This window comes from Girardinichthys multiradiatus, chromosome 22, assembly GCF_021462225.1.
Source record: "Girardinichthys multiradiatus isolate DD_20200921_A chromosome 22, DD_fGirMul_XY1, whole genome shotgun sequence".
Lineage (NCBI taxonomy): Eukaryota > Metazoa > Chordata > Actinopteri > Cyprinodontiformes > Goodeidae > Girardinichthys > Girardinichthys multiradiatus.
The window spans coordinates 31855517-31873068 of record NC_061814.1 but is presented as its reverse complement, the minus strand read 5'-3'; the positions used below and the strand labels follow the sequence as shown (position 1 = coordinate 31873068).

The 17552-nt window shown below is 38.5% G+C and overlaps 1 protein-coding gene across 2 annotated transcripts in view; it reads left to right on the top strand.

Annotated features, from left to right (window-relative positions):
• Positions 1 to 15229: 15229 nt before the first annotated feature.
• The window catches only part of unc5b (unc-5 netrin receptor B), a 97650-nt gene continuing 95327 nt past the window's right edge, over positions 15230 to 17552 (top strand). For both annotated transcript variants that reach the window (XM_047351906.1, XM_047351905.1), the window contains exon 1: positions 15230 to 15855. In XM_047351906.1, coding sequence (XP_047207862.1) covers positions 15768 to 15855 — 88 coding nt within the window. In that variant the 5' untranslated portion in view covers positions 15230 to 15767. The remainder of the gene's footprint in view (positions 15856 to 17552) is intronic.

Sequence of the window (17552 nt, the reverse complement as noted above, 5' to 3'; positions counted from 1 at the left end):
ATCCTGATTAGCTGTCTGCTCAGACACTTACTGATATAGTCTGTTCATCTTTCAGAAGGGATGTGTTTTTAAGCGTTTTTGACTTTTTATTCTGTCGTAAATGCCCAAAAAGCAACATGATAATATTAATTCTTTGCGACAGGCAGGAAGTGTGCTGTAAGCTTATGATGCCATCCCACTGTGCTGTGTCACATCGTGGGATGCCACCGGATCTTGTCGGGGCCCATCACACAAATGTGGCGAATTAAACATTTCATCATGTCTCTGATGGAAAAAAAAAAAAAAAAAAAAACTTGTGATGGTAGTGAGCAGACTTGGAATCTCGTGTTTTTCTCACAACATGTTGCATTTTGAAAGCTTGCTCATGTTTGTTTGATATAACAGCTGAAAGACACATAAATGTGCCAGACAGTACTAAATTGTGAAATTAAGAGACAATGATAGCTTTATGAACATGTAAAAAGCTTTTTTTTTTTTACATTTCATGTGTAAAATAAATAAATAAATCTGTTGTCGAGATGATGAATATGAGGTGGGGTATTTTTTCAGATGTTGGAGATCAAAGAGCACTTGGAAGGGGAGCAGCATCTGTGGCATCTCTTGATGCCGAAGCAGCAGGGAAACTTCCCTAAGAAATCAGTGTGACTCCTTGGTCAGCCTGTATCTAGGGTCTCCATGGAAACAAACTGCTGTACTTGCCAAAGGGTGGGGGTAGTCCCAGAGATATCCATTAGCACTATTATTTTTAACAGTTTGATGCAGCAAACAGGGGAAAGCAATACCATAGCGTCTGTCTACCAGGCTGTCTTCAGCCTCCATGGTAACCAGCACACGTTTAGTGTCTTTGGTAACCAACTTCTGTACTGGCCAATAGGTGGAGGTACTCCTAAAACATGCAATACTGCTTATGACTTTAGCTCTTTCTTTAGAAACACTGGGGACATTGCCCAAGAAGTCAGTGTAACTCCTTGGTCAGCAGTAATGTCCATTAAACGGACCCCATTCAGTCTCCTTGGTATCCAAAAGCTGTACTGACCAATAGTCATTACTCTGAGGAAATATGTCCATCCAAAACCTAGAATTCATAGTATCACACAGAGCCAAAAAATAACTTAGTTTACCTGAACTGAGATGCACTACTTCTGATTTCTGAGACAAAGCATTCCCACATCATGATGCTGCCTCGTCATGTTTCACCGTGGTGTGTTCAGGGTGTTTGTTTTCTGCTAAACAGTGTTTTGCATGTTGGACAAAAAAGATTAATTATGGTCCTATCTAACTAAATTACCTTCTGCCATGTGTTTGCTGTGTCCTCTATGTTGCTTTTTGCAAACTACAAATTAGTATTTGAATGGCTTTTTTTGAAACAATAATAATAAAATAATAAATAATAAAACAATTGTTTTCTCTTTTCTCCACTATTGCCAAGACAGTATACAACTAATAGCTGTCCCATCAACAGATTTTCCCAGATGAGCTGATGATTTCTGCAGCTCCTGCATTGCCACCATGGACCTCTTGACGGCTTCTCTACTTAATGCCTGGCCTGTCAGTTTTTGGTTGATGATCTTGGAAGGTCTGCAGCTGTGCCATCCTATTTCCATGGTGTTGAATTGAACAGATCAACATGAGATGTTCAAAGCTTGGGAAATTGTAGTATAACCTGACTGCTTCAAAGCTCTCTTTTTAACCTAAAATCCCAATATAACATGTTGGAGTTTGTGCTTTTAATGTGACAAAATGTGGCAAAGTTTAAGGGGCGTGAATACTTCTGTAGGACAGTGTAGTTATGTTTTCTCCATATAATCACTGACTCTTGGATGTTACACAGACATCAGTTTTATATTCCACCCAGCTGTCAAATTTTCTCACCAGATAAGGATTGTGATTAATAAAATGGGTCTCTCTGTCCCCTCCAGCCTTTTCTCACCTTCTCCTTTCACTCTGCCCAAAGACAAACGCTTGTCTACTTTGTGGCTGAACACCTCTCATCCCTCTGCTTTTTCTCAGTACCTGTTTCTGGAAAATACAGTTGCCTTCTTTTCATCTTCCTATACCTGCATTAAGGAAGAATATTTATTTTTTTCTTTCTTGTCTTACTTTCTTTACTGCTCCCCGTTGTTGCCTCTGGAGCCCTGGTAAATGATGCATGGTAGACTCGCAGCCGCTGAGCAATCATTAGTGAGGTGGCACAGGTGAGCAGGAGCGGTGGATGATGAAGAGACAGGGAACGAGTGAGGAACAGAGGACAGCAAAAGTCGTGTTTCCGCCCCGAGGCGTTCCCCACGCCGTCACAAAACGGGTTGTTGTTTGTGTAAAACACTAGTCTGTGGCACTTCTTATGCAAGTGGTCATTAATCCACACACATTCAAACACACAACACACACACAAAAGCACATACTAGAAATGAAACCATAATGGTGCTCTAAGAGATGAAACTCTGAAGTGTCGTGTCCTGAAGCCCTTCACTCACATAAAAACCAGTCTGGACTGGACCGCTGTATGCGCTGAGTAGACAATATTATGAAGTGTACATAATGTTTCCCTCATGAAATTATCATTCAACAATGCCCTGATGCCCCCAAACATAAACAAATTTTTGGTTTATAGTTCATATCAGACCTAATAAAATGAGGCGTTACTTGACAGAGGCCCACAGTGAGTAAGAAACTCCTCCACAATGAGGCAGAGCTGGGAGCATGTTTCAGGTCTTCCCCCAGTTATTAACAGACAGAATTAATTTGGCTTGTTGTAACATTAATAATCTGATAGCTAATTATTTGACTGTGGGATTGATGGCTGGTGGAGTCTCTGAATCTGACAGATGTTAAGTTTAATTAGCATTCACACCTACTCTTCTCTGCAGCCGGGAGTCTCACCCCCTCACAACAACACATTTACAGCACTCACGCACATCTTTCCATTTCCGTTTCTAACAACTCATGCTGTGTAAACACTTACAGAATTTTCTCAAGAGTGCACCAGTGCTCGGTAGCATTGTATACCAGTGTGATGTACATAGGCAGCTGGAATACAACCAGTGCACCCTAGCTGTGTTTTAACCAGCTGAACATATGAATCAGCAGCAGTGTCCTTAGGGTCTTTTCACACTTCTGCCCAAATACTCAGTAACAAACAAACTGCTTCTCCTGAGTTTTTGTTCATCAATAATGCCTCTGTATGGCTGAGATGATGACCATGAGAGACTAGCATGGCCTTTATGATTCCTGAATATCAACACTAGTTTTGGGAAGATCCTATTAAGTACTGGCATTTGACCCAATACTGAAGTCGTTCTTGGACTAGTGTATATATTAGTGTCAGAGTTAGACACACTGATAAACTCAGAGAAGGTATGCAGTGAAGACACAAGCAAGTCAAAGTTATCTTTGGCTGGCCAGGGAGAGACAGTCCATTCTCTCAGAGGAGCTGTCCTGTGTCACAGCCTTTTATTAAAGAAAGGGAAAAAAAACACTCATGTTACAGCATCGTGGGTGTGACTACACACAGGTTCACAAACACAAGTCCGACTGAATAAAACTGGTTCTGTCCAGATTCTGATACAGAACACACGTCCACATCTGGCATTCAAGGACAAGGAGATTTGCTGGGGTGCGAACAGTACTCTTCCCACGCACACAAGTTCCTGCTCAGTCTGCATAGCAACCACCCAAATGCAACTCTAAGACAAGATGACAATTCTGTTAATAGTTCATAAAAGTACTTCAAAAATAAATGTGAAAAGTGTTCAAACCACTTCTATCAAAGTTCACCAAACTAAATAAATGGAAATGTCTTTTAATGGTAAATCATAAGGATAAGAATCTTTTCAAACTAAGCAATGATAATTCGTGTACAAATCTTCCAACAATCAGGTTCCACACATCCTAATAGTTGTTCCACACTTACACAGTGAAATATATATAAGGTAATCTTGTAAATTATATATTAACAGGTGTTTGACATACACACACCTTCCATTTTATTAGATGCAATGTTTTGTCCCCTTTTGTCTTCAGACGTACCCAAAGTGTTTATGGCATAAAATCAAGTGCCACAAACATTTCTCAGAGATTTTGGTTCACATTAATATGACAGCACATCTGTAGCAGATTTGTTGTCTTCACATCCCAAACTCTCGTTCCATCACACCCTTATGCTGCTTTACTGGGTAACAATCTGGTAACAGTGGAGGCCAGTTGGAGATTATCTGAGCTTTGTGACGTGGTCTATCAGTCTGATGGAAGTAGCCATCAGAGGATGGGTACACTGTTGTCTTAAAGCAAAGAAATGGTCCAATGCAATACTGAGGAAGACTGTGGCCATCAGACAATGCTCAGGAGTGCAAAGTGTGTCAATATTCCCCTATTACCAAGAGCAGCCTAAACCATTGGTACAAGGCAGGAAGGATCAATGCTTTCATATTTCTACCTAATTCTGTTTCCAATGCTATGGAGTTTTGTGAGAAATATAGACCGAGTTTAACATTAAATCAGCTCTTCAAAGTTTAGAACTACAAAAAACGATTCAAAAGTTACATAGAGAACTGACCTTTTATTATATGAATCTATTTTCATTTGTAAATCAATGTGCTGAACAGTCTACTGGAGGTAGATGTGATATTAAAAGCAACATGCAGACAGGCTCGCTTATTTTCAGCATTGTTCTATCACCTTAAACGTTATTAAGGTTTTTTTAATTAATTATTTTTTTCACTTTTTCCCTCAGCAGCAGAGGCAGAGCACAGTTTCTAGGGCAACAATCAATGTAATTGTGCTAAGTCTGACACATGCAATCTGCTAAAAACCCTGAAGCCCAAAAGGCCCAGGTGTATCCAGGGATTACAGAGCTGGAGGACAGGTGAACTCGATCCACGATGATGGTGACACATGCATACGTTTGTTCAGCAGTCTTCTCAAAGACATGCACACAGATACACAAACATACAACGCAGGCATGGTGCTACACAGATCTTAATACAATCTTAATATAGTCTTAACACTTGTTTCGGTTTAGTAAACAAATTAAAAAAGACTCACAGGGTGTCACAGATGTGGATCCATCTCATAGCTCTGAAAGCTTATATTGATGCATGGGTAGATTATCTAAAGAGTTCATATTTAACATTTCTAAAAGCAAAATCTTTCTAATCTAAATATTTAGATTCCTGAAGTACCTGAAGTAAATAGTTTAGCAGTAAAATATAGCATATGTATGTATTTTGTTTTTTCCCTGTAATCATTGTCTTTTAACATAAAGTCACAGTTATAAGAAAGTGCACAATTCTAGTGTTACTGTACTGTACATATCTCAGGGTTTTGGGCTTTGCTAAATTTTTTTTTACAAAAGGTCTTCTTCCACTATGTTACCTTGAACCTTTATCCCTGGAATTTGATTACCCCGAACCCTTAATCTCCACTGGGCTGTTTATTCTGTGCATTTGAACTCTAGGGCTGTTTATGTAAATTATGCCTACTGATACTGAGAAAGTAGTTCTCTGCAACACCTTACTGCTGGCAGGAGTGTCAATGCTTGTGTCAATGAAATATTAAAAATAACATGTGCAAAGCATACCCCAGTGAGTAATCTGTACTCACTAATCTGTTCATCTATAGTTATAATGAATGAATCTTTGGAGATGTTTACAAAAATAACATTCAAAGTTAGTCATTAATGCAGCTTCAGTGAGATGAGGAGATGTCAGCACCCACAGCTTTCAAAGCACCCATAGCCAGGGGTGGTGCTAGCCATTTGGGGTTTGCCTTGTTCAGATTAAATAATTTTTGAATTAGGACAGATGTAACTGACTTAACATGGAATCATTTCTGATGTCTATGTTGCTTTTGGAATTATAATTTTTCTTTTTTTTTCATTTGTTTAATTGAGTTTGGTGTTGCTTCAGTGGTGAATAACTGTGTGTGAAATGATGCTTCGCTGTGTTTTTTTTGTCTACAACAGTAAAAAAAAAACACTAAAGGTTCTTTCTGTTTCTCTCCCTCTCAGGTGCTCTGAGCGCGCCCAGTAGCAGATGTGGACAGGAGGCGGTACAGAGTAAAGCTGTCTCTCTGACTTTTTAAGAAATAGCTGAAACAGAAAACAAAATAATGTTCGAACTACAGCGCAGACAAGGTCCAAAACGTATGGAAGAATGTTCATTAATTGCACATTAAAAAAATTCATGCCATTAAAAAGAAAGTGCGTTAATGCGCTTTTATGTGTTAACTTTGGCTGCCCAAGCCGCAATGTTATTTCAACGTTACCAAGCCGTTTTCCATTCAAGAACTCATGACTTTGTTAAACTATCACCTGTAGCGTAGCTTTTTTCACTACAGAATTACATACTGGGTTCATAGTACACACCAAACACCAAATAAACGTCCTGAAATGCAGCATGCTAAGTAAAGTTGGATAATACTTGGCTGACAACAGATAGCTAAAATAAATAGCCAAACCCCAAGTTAAGCTCAGTCAGAAATAGCTTTAAATGTGAACAAGAGCACAGACATGCATACAGGGCTAAATGTTACAAAATTAGCAATTGTTTTATAAACATTGACTTACCTGCAAGCAGCGTGCAAGCATCATCTCTGTATCTCTGCTTTCTTCTCTTTTCCACATCGACTCTTGATGCCTTTTTGAGGCCAATGTCCAAACACAGGTGTGAGGCAAAGGGGACACCACAGGAGAGACCGTAGAGAGGCCGATATTTTACTTCAAATATTTTTGTTTTGGATTGCTTATATATAATAACATGCTTTACACATTTTTATTTTAAATATGTCATTATTATGATTACTATAATTTGGTGATTTTTCATGAGACTGATTTTTGCGGTGCAGAATGGGATAGAAACCATTGAATTCAGTTTAATAGAGCATTTTAAGTAAACGCACTAATCAATGCTCAGTTGTCATAAAGCTCCACCTTGATGGTTTAGGATAATCTTGAAAGATCTTCCTCCATACAAGAGTCATTTTCTGGGGTAAATTTAGGGCAGAAGACTAATGGTAGCTATGTTCCTTTTCTAAAATGTTTTGTTACTTTTACACCAGGTTTCTTCCAAAAAGCTTCACTCTTCTCTCGCACAGAAGGTTCACCACTTTTTGATCTTTTCTGTATCTTTGGCTATTTGCTTTCTCTACAGTTAGCTGTAGTCTCAAAGCCTGAGAAATGACTTTGGAACTCTTTCAGTACTGACAGATACAAATTACTTTGTTTTTATTCTGTTTTTCAATGACCGTAGATCAAGGCATGATGTGTTGCTTTTTAAGATCTTTTAGGCTACTTCATGTTGTGAGGTAGGTTCTATTTAAGTGATTTCTTGATTTTATGTGTCAGGCAGAAAACAAACATGACTGGAACTAGTGAAATCGAAACAGAAAAATGCAGGAAGTAACAGTTAATTCATGACTCAACAAGGAGGATAAATATATTTTCACACTGGGCCAAGTTGGTTTACTCTGGTTAGCTTTTAATGATATTAAGATATGTTTGATGAAACTAAAGAAGACTGAAAATACTTTTCACATCTCTGTACATTAACAGAATATAAAATGTATGTGAGAATTATTAACATTCTTGAATTTTTTGAAATAATAGAAAGAATAGTTGTTTAGCCATCAGTACAGCTATATTTAAAAAAATACATACGTTTTTGCTTTGTGGTTTAGTTTACATTGCTGAGCATTGGCTGCACATCTGTAATAAAGAAAGTTTGATTTTGTTGTGCTTTACTTTAATGTGCACAGGTTCTGAATTGATTCTTCAGCATTATAAAAATAACCCTGGTGTTGCTACTTCATGTGAGTCATGCTTGTGTTTAAGTAAAATTATTTAGAACAGAACACGTCTGCAATCAACAGCCAACTGGAACATACATTGTAGAAGAAGACAGACTATCTATTCTTCATATGCTGCAAATGGACCAAGTCCCCTGCTGATTTCAGAACAGGAGCAGTGAAGAAACATGGCTAGGAAAAGAATTAAGTTCTCACAACACAATACAGCTGGGAGCCAGAAATAGCACTGTTGTGATTCTGCTGTGTTGTAGCTGAAAACTCACAATCACAAAAATACATAATGAACAACAGATGTGTACAAACTGAGGGAAATACAAAATTGATTGCCTATAATCATACATTGTTTTGAGTACGTCAGTATTAAACTGTAGTTACTGAAGTAAATACTAATGTAGTCAAAGTAAGGCCAGAGAAACAGTCAAACTGCAACTGTTCTAATGCCAGCATTGAAACATTAGCTACAGTGCCTTGCAAAAGTGTTCACACCTCTTGAACATAGTCACATATTGCTACTTTACAACTACATATACTGTATATTTGACTGGGATTTCCATTCTTAGACCAAGTCAGAGTAGTGCAGAGTTGTGTTTGCTACAGTTACGGCTGCAAGTCTTTTGAGGTTTGTCTGAACAGGCTTTGCACATCTAGAGACTGAAATGTTTGCTCGTTTTTATTTTGCAAAATACATTAAACTCATTTGGATTTCATGTTTTCCTGCGATGGACTGGCGACGTGTCCAGGGTGTACCCCGCCTCCCGCCCATAGACTGCTGGAGATAGGCACTAGCTTCCCTGCGACCCACTATGGAAGAAACAGTATAAAACATGACTGACTGACTGACTGACTGACTGACTCATTCAGATTTCAATCGGGAGCATCACATTTAAAGACTTGCTACCTATGCTTAATTGGATTTAGTTCTTTACTGTGACTGGGCCATTCTGAACATTATTTGATCTATTCGACTGTAGCTCTGTCTGTATATAGTGTGGTCGTGCTGGAAGATGAGGCCTTGCCCCACTTTCAAACCTTTTGCAGCCACTAACAGATATTCTTCCAGGTTTGCCCTGTATTTAGCTCCATCAACCTAACCATCAACTGTTGCTAGCTTCCTGTCCCTGCTGACGAAATGCATCCCCACAGCTTAATGCTGCCACCTCCATGTGTCACCATGAGGGAGGTTCATTTCATCTCAGCATCGAAGCACCTGCTGGACTGTCATGCCTTGGTAGGTTTGCAGCTTTGCCATATTCCTTCCATTTTTGGATAGCGGGTTGAATGGTGCTCCATGAGATGATCAAAGCCTGGAATATTATTTTATAGACTATCCCTACTTTAAACCTCTTCCTATATCCCTGCTGCGTTCCTTGGTCTTAATACTGATGTTTGTTCACAGGTGAGGTCGTAGAACACAGGCAGGGCATCCGACATGCAGCAAGTACAAGCCAGGTAGCAAACAGGAGGAACCAGTAGCAAACAATGAAAACCAGAGTGTATAAGTACTGAGGGAGAGTGGAGAATGGACCAATGAACCAAGGGGAATAATAGGAAGGGAATCAGAAGCAGCTGGTGGAAGAGAAACTGAAGGCAACTGAGAGAGAGTGGCTAATTAACATAGATGAGCAGGGAATGCAGGGAGGTAACAGAAAAACATCTAAGTGAACAGAAGAAAGTAAACAATGAGATTTTCTTTTTAAAATGTAAACCAGTACTTACAAAGCAGCCTCTAGAAAGAATGGGAATATACGTAGAGGAAATATCAAATTCCTGCTAACTAAAATGTTTTATCAATGATAAAAGCAAATATAAAAGGCTGTGAAGACTTGCAACAAGAAACATGTTGGTAAAAACATTTGCCTCTGGGATCTCAAACATTTAACTTCAATGACCATTGAAATCATTAAATACAAAACAGATACGAAATAGGCTTGATAATATAAAGTGCATAACCTTAACAGCAGTTCAGCAACAGACTTGAGGCAGACAGTTGGGTTGAAGTCAGGTGGTCCTGCTTTTGATGTTGCAGGACCTCTGTGGCGATTTTTGTTTCCCTTTCCTCAGAAAGTGAATACAAACCTGTGATTTACAGGAGCATTTCAATGGATTTACAGTCATATTTAATGAATTAGAATATGCCTTCCAGTGAGGCTCGTTTGTCAGATCAAAAGTTCCTTTTAAAAACAACAACCTTTAAGCAGGTATTAAACATACTTTTCATTAAGTCTATATTTTTTGGTATTAAAAATGTTTTTATTGATATGATGTGAAATTCTAATCTTATAAGAAATTAAATATCTTTTCATTAGCTCTAAGTAGAAAATCCTCATTAATAGCAGAAATAAAATTATGAAATATCAGTCTGTGTGTAAATAATCTTTATATAGGGTTCATGAAATAAAGAAACTTTTCAATTATATTCCTATTTACATTTAAAATATATGTATTTCTGTAAATCAATGCAAAAAGTGAAAATCATATATTACATTGATTCGGTGATGTCTTTTGAGCACTTATTTCTGTTCATTTTGATGATTATAATGTACATCTAATAAAACCTCACAATTCAACTTCTCAAAATCAAGAATGTCGAGGAGATACACAAACTTTAGACAGCGGCTAGAGTTGTTGCTTCAAGATTCACCACTTGTCTGGGATAAGGATAAAAACAACTGGACTGTTGATTAATAGTCACAAGTTCAGATGAAAGCAGGAAGAGAGGAGAAGCACAGAACCCAAGTTGTTTGAAGTTCAGTGTGAAGTTTCCACAGTCAGTGATAATATGGGATGCCATGTAATCTGCTGGTGTTGGTCCACTGGGTTTCTGAAGTCCACAGTCAACACAAGCATCTACCAGAAACTTTTAGAGAACCTCGTATTTCCTTCTGCTGACAACCATTATGGAGATGCTGATTTAATTTCCCAGCAGGACTTGGGACCTACCCACACTTCCAAAGGAACCAAAAGCTGGTTCATTGACCATCATATCACTGTGCTTGATTAGCCGGCAAACTCACCTGACCTAAATTCCTCGGTTAATCTATGAAGTATTGCCAAGATGAAGATGAGACACCCCAGACCCAACAATGGAGATGACCTGGAAGCAGGTATCAAAGCACCCTAGGCTTCCATTACACCTCAGCCGAACCAGAGGCAGATCGCTTCCGTGTCACGCTGCATTGATGCAATAATAAGTGAGAAAGGAGGTCCAACCAAGTCACCATATAATGACCAGTGCATGGGCATACCTTTCAGTAGGCAGACATTTCTGTTTTAAAAAACGTTTTTATTGGTCTTATGTTTTGTTATGGTTTTCTGAGAAACTGAATTCTGGATTCATTTGGCTATAAGCCATAAACATCACAATTAACAGAAATAAATGCTTATCTCTGTGTCTAATTAATCAACATAATATATGAGTTTGACTTTTTAAATTAATTTAATGATTTAATTTCACTGCTACAATCATATAATTTTCTTTGGACCAGTTGACTAACTCATATAATAAGAAGCTTAAAATAAAGCTTGACTAATGAAATTACAGCAAATTAATAAATGAATACCTACTATGAACATATTTTTAATATAAATGTAATTTGTGTGAACAGAAAGGAGAAATTCCAGTTAAAGTTGTTTCATTAGAGCTGTTGCAACATATTTTTCTAAACACAGAAAAGCATGGGGAACGGCAAAGCAGAAACAACACCTGCGTAAACGGGCGCAAACCTGGGAATCACTGAGCGAAAGGAAGTAGGACACTACCTTCTATGCAAACCTATGTAGGACCTTCTCTGCAGGACCTCACTATGAGGGGAAAAATAAAATAAATCCATGTTCATTCCTCAAATTAAACTCTAATGATGGGCATTATTCATTTTTCCTGGGATACTGTGTTTTTGGTCAGCAGACAGCTCACACATTGGCGGCTTTATTTTCCCTTATTCACTGCTACCAGCATCTATTAAACAACTTCTGCGCTGGCCTGCAAGAAATAATTAGTCTACTGGATAGGTCAATTTAATCATTCCTGAAAATAATATTCAATTATCTCCACAGCAACTTCTAGAGCACGTCTCCTATTTTTAGACCCCTCCTATGTTTTACAGAGATAGGGAATTTGATCCTTTTTATGTCAGGCCTGCAACACAAAGCAGCAGAGAGTCAGTGGTGCCAAACAGACTTGCTGGGTAACCTATTACGCCTTAATAATAGCTCAGGCTTTCTTATTGTGTCTTCCTCTGTGCGGTGCACCGCATATGAGCTCCATCCCACTCGATTACGGCTCTCCTCTTCCTTAGCTTTTCTATCCATGGTTCCATTGGATGTCCTTGACTTATATCATCAGTTAGTTTTAGCAAAGGGAAATTATGACTTATAGCAAGATCAGTTTTATCATTATCTGGTAATAATTAGGTCTACGAAACGTTTTGGTTAATTAGAGCTCCAGAAATACTGATTTCCTGTATGATCTCATCAAGGTAGGCAGCAGGTCACAAAATTCAGAAACATAAAACAGGAAATGGAGCTTCTTTTCCCCCAAAGTATGATGAGTCACAGGCAGGCAATGAGGTTTAAAAATAAAACTAACAAGTCTTGTTCGATATATAATTTCTAGTGCTGACAGACACACAGACAAACATACAGACGATTTGTTATGTTAGCTGCTCATAAATGTTCAATCTGCTGTTCTGTGTGAATAAATAAATCTCCCTTTAAATTTAAGAGCATTTCAAGCCTCACTAGAACAAGAGTTCAGAAATTCGTTCTTAGTTTCCTTATAGACTGTTTGGTGGACACTTGTTCTGTGTTTTCCATTAAACTTTCCCAAACCTTCATCCTCTGGAACTTTATTACATCAAATCAGAGCAAGATCAGAAGCTTGCTGACGCAATATTTACATGGATTCAAATAGCAATGGGTCACCTGTGTTTATTAAAGATGTGACAGAAGAGGGAAGCAGGAAGATGGACAATAGAGTGGTCCGAGTGTTGGCTTAGAATTAACCTTAAGCATAAAAGCAAGAGGGGGCCTCATTTCAGATGAAAACGAGCAAAAAAACTAAAACTCATATTCACCTAAACTGGATTTTATTGTAACATTTCTATTTCTACTTTACACACCAGATATTTTGTTTTAATGCTCACAGCTAAAACTGACAGAAAAAACTAAGTGTTAGTGTGAAGGTGGAAAAAAACATAATCAGAAACCGTAGCTTGCACAAAAACTAAATTTGCAGCACCGCAAGTGAAATTTGTCAGAGACACAACCTGCAAACTCTATTTCACACATGATGCTGCTTTTACTTTCACCATTTCTGATAGCATCTCCCTGTCTCTGTCACTCTCAATGCCTCGCCAGGTCCCATAAAAGCTTAGGGAATGAATAAGTGAGCAAATAAATGATCAAGAGTGTGTATTCTGAGTTGCATGTTGCTATCAGTAGGACCTGTTCATGCGCACCGGTTCTTTGCCACACCAACCACATGTTTAAAACTCAAAGTTTTTTTGGTGAAATAATTTGTTGGTGTCTTTAATTCTGAGCATTTGCACTTGAAAAAGTTCATTCACACAGTGAATGTTTTTCTAGAATCAACTCTTTTAATCAGTTGATATAATAATGCAATGTTAAAGAAAGGAAAAAGGTGATAATTTTAGTTGAAATAAATTACTTTTGTATACCTTTTGTCTTTTAATCTCATTGAATCAAACAACTGAGTGAAAAAAAATAATAATAATTTAAAAAATAAGAAACAATTTCCGGCACATCCAGTACAATCAAAATGTTTGCCAACCCTTCTTTGCAAAATGGTTCAGTGACTTAAATTTTTACCTCTTGTCACAGGTTTTCAGTTTTAGGGCTGGACTTGGACTGGGCCATTCTGACCCATTAATATGCTTTGATCAAAACCATCCCAATGTAATCCTGGCTGCAGGTTTAGGGTTCTCCTACTGAAAGAACCTCCCCAGTCTCAAGTCATCAGTAGCCTCCAACAGGTTTTCCTCCTGGAACGCTCTGTTTTTAGCTCCATCTTTCTTCCTGACAGGTTGGACCGACCTCCCTGCCCCCTGCTGCAGAAACCCCACAGCATAATCAAACCACTTCCATGTTTCACTGTGGGGAAAGGTGCTCAGGGTGACTTGTGGTAGTTTTCTGTCCTAATCTGACAAAAGCATATTCTTTCCACATGTTTGCTGTGTCCCATATGTTGCTTGTGGCGAATTGCAAACAGGAGTTTTAATGGCTTTCTTCTTGTCATTCTTCTAGAAAGGCCAGATTTGTGGAGCGCCTAACTAATGGCTGACTGATTCATCCACCTCAGGTGTGGATCTCAAAAGCTCTTCCAGAATTACAGTGGACTTCTCAAACGTTTTACTGGCAGGCTCTCCCTGTCAAGCCAGTAAATGTTGCTAGACGGCCATATGTGGGTAGATTTGTAGGTTTAAGCAGATGTTCAAAGCTTGAAATATTGTTTTATAACCTAACAACACTTAAAACTTCTCCACAACTTTATTCTGAACCTGTCTGCTGTGTTCCTTGGTTTTGATGCTGTTTGTTCTCTGAAATCGTGGAGGCCTTCACAGAACAGCTCGATTTATACTGAGATAGATTGCACACAGGTGGACTGTCATCTGTCATTTGATTTACTAAATCAGATGACTTTTAAGAGCTGCTGGGTGCACTGAATTTTATTTAGGAGCATGACATGAAAGGGGCTGAATACAAATATATGGTAACATTTAAGTTTTGTTTTTGTAAAACAAAAAAACAGAAAATCATCTATCAGTTTTCTCCACTACACAATTATGCACTACTTTTGGTTGGTACTTCGCATAAAATCCAAAAAAACAAACTGAACTTTGGTGATAACTTAGTAAAAAAAAGACAAAAATTTGACAAAAAGCACCAACATCATGACACTCGCTGCTGTTTCCTTTTCTGTCCTCTCTTAAGTGTGTGGAGCCACCTTTTCAACGCAGCCCTTTAGGAAAACGACTTCCACAGTGAAGAGTGGTAGTGCTGGAGATCAGGTCACCTCTGGTCCCCACTGCAGATGGTCTCATTTATGAGAGGGTGCTCTCTTGTGGCCACTGAGAGTAAAATATGACACACGGTTGGACTGACAGGAAATTTCCCACTCTCATAAAGTAAAAATCTGGATGATAGATAGATAGATAGATAGATAGATAGATAGATAGATAGATAGATAGATAGATAGATAGATAGATAGATAGATAGATAGATAGATAGATAGATAGATAGATAGATAGATAGATAGATAGATAGATAGATAGATAGATAGATAGATAGATCTGTGCTTTGAAATCCATCCGTTCGCTCTCACTCCATGTTTTCTCTCTCTCTCTCTCTCTCCTCATCTTATTTCCTCCTCTCCTGCTACTACAGCACCTTCACTTGATCAGCCCTCAGTCTGAGAGGAGGAGGAGGAGGATGGTATGTGATTGGCCAGGCGGGGACTGGTAGTCCGGAGGTTGGCATTGCGTGGCTGTCCGTTGCTCCCCGTGTTCATGTTTACACCTTTGCCGATCGACACGAGAGGAGACGCGGCGGCGTCCGGTGGACAAACTCGGGAGTAAAGTCTCTGGGTTATTTTTCGCTTTTTACCTTTTGCGGTTATTATTTTTTTGGACATAACCTTTTATTGGCGTTTAATTTCTCCTTCCAGTGCAGCGACGCATCAAAGTTTTTAGTGACAGTGCATTTGTGCGCAAAGGGCAGTGAACGAGGTTAAGCTGGCAGATTCTGCCTTTAAAGGTTTTGAAACCACTACAAAAAACTTTTAATGCGAACGAAATTAAAGTTTTGGCTATGGATGCCTTTTAAACCAAAGGACACGATTAATTGTTTTTATGACAGTTGATGAACTCGTGGGCGTTCAGACTAGTCTCATCCTGTAGTAACGACCGTGCAGGACAGGAGCCCCTCTCTGTGCGGAGGTGCAGCCGGAAAAGATGCGACCTCTTCGGATGCAGCGTGACCAGATTGCCGGTTCTTTGGTTCTTCTTCTCCTGGTTTGTGAATCTGTGGTGTCTGGCACTGGTAAGTTTCAGCTCACATGATGCGATGCATGCACAACATCCAGCTGTGCTCACAAAGCGAACATTTAAATCAGTTTGAAGATTTTAAATCAGAGTCACCCAGGTTACCTATAGACCCCAGAGTATCCCCTCCTGAAGTGGGGAAGCAGGGCTAGGGGTTTGGGACCTCCTGCTGACGAGATTTTTCTTTCTTTTCCACACAGTAAAGTCTCAGTGTTACAGTAAACCTGAGCTCGGAGCTCTCTTTTCTTCTTGGAGCGGAAAAATCAAAGTCCCCTGGTGCGCAGGGAGTAATTAAGGTTTTGCTCCATGCCTTCCTGGCGTCTTCACAGAGGAATAAGCAAAGCAAAAGCCATGTGAAATGAAATAACACTTCACAGACTTCTTCTTCCTCAATAAAAGATACAGCATCTTTTTAAGTAGGGGTTGCTTCGTTTCCCAAGAACTTTTTTCTGAAATGCTGAACTTATCATTGTAAACTATTTATGCTGCTTCAATGTATTTTTTATTATGAGGGAAAGTTGCATTCTGAGTAACTCAGGCTGAGGGTAGGGCAGACTGTTAGATTTATGAGGGACATAGGCTGTTGTGAGGTTCTCACAGTACTATAAAAAATACAGTGTAAAAGAAATACCACGACATGATGGTATACACAGAAAATTAAACTAAACATTATCTCATTGCTTTTAAACCTGAAAAACAAAGACTATTCCCACAGCTTCTAAAATAATAGAGAAATTCTAATTATGTCCCTGACACTATTATTTATTGTTCTTTTTATTTTAATATTAAGCAAATATATATATAAAAACAAAACACTGCTGGCTGCTTAACAAACATGCTCCTCGTAGCTGGTGTCCCCACAGCATGATGCTGCCACCATTATGTTTAATTTGTTTCCACACCAGAACTGTTTTTTAAGCCAAAAGTATTTACAAATATTTTATTCTTTTAAAGAAAAGTGTACTGTTTCAGCCAGCTGTATGGAAGTGTGCAGCAGCAGCAGGTGGCACTCAGGCACTTTTCTGCCATCTCGTTCAAATTATTTTAAACTCTAGGAACAATGTGGCAGAACATTTTAGTACTATTTTGTAAATGTAACTTAAAAAAATCTTGATACTGGTGATGAGCCCATCCCTGGTTTAACGGTATTGGGTTTGTTGCAGGACCAGAACATCATGGAGCAGTGGCGTTGCCAGACCTAAAGCCATACTTCAGTAAAGTCTAAACCTTAAACTTTCCTTTATACACAGTTAAACCCAACCCTAAAACAAAATAATTAATTTTCCTCTGCAAAGAGTGTAACTTGATCGGTCAGTTTTTATTAAAATTCTATAAGAAAAAACACATGTCGAATATTATGCTTTTTCTCAATGTGCTCTAAACACTTAAAAATATATGAAACCTACAACATAAGACCTATGGAAAAAACAAACAAAAATAAAAACTGATAAACTTCTTTACCTGGTTTCCTTTTGGAATAAATTATCTAAATGACCGGCTTCAGATTTGTTACATTGTCATACGTTTCATAGTGCACTTTTTAAATACAGTTTCCAAGCAGTTTGAATTTCTTGTAATCTTTTAATTTGGATCTTTAGGAACTTTTTGCTGTTTGATGGTGGCTTTATTTGGTTGGGAAATTTCACTGGCACACATTGGTAATGTCCTGGGGCACATGCCCCAGTATAATAAGTT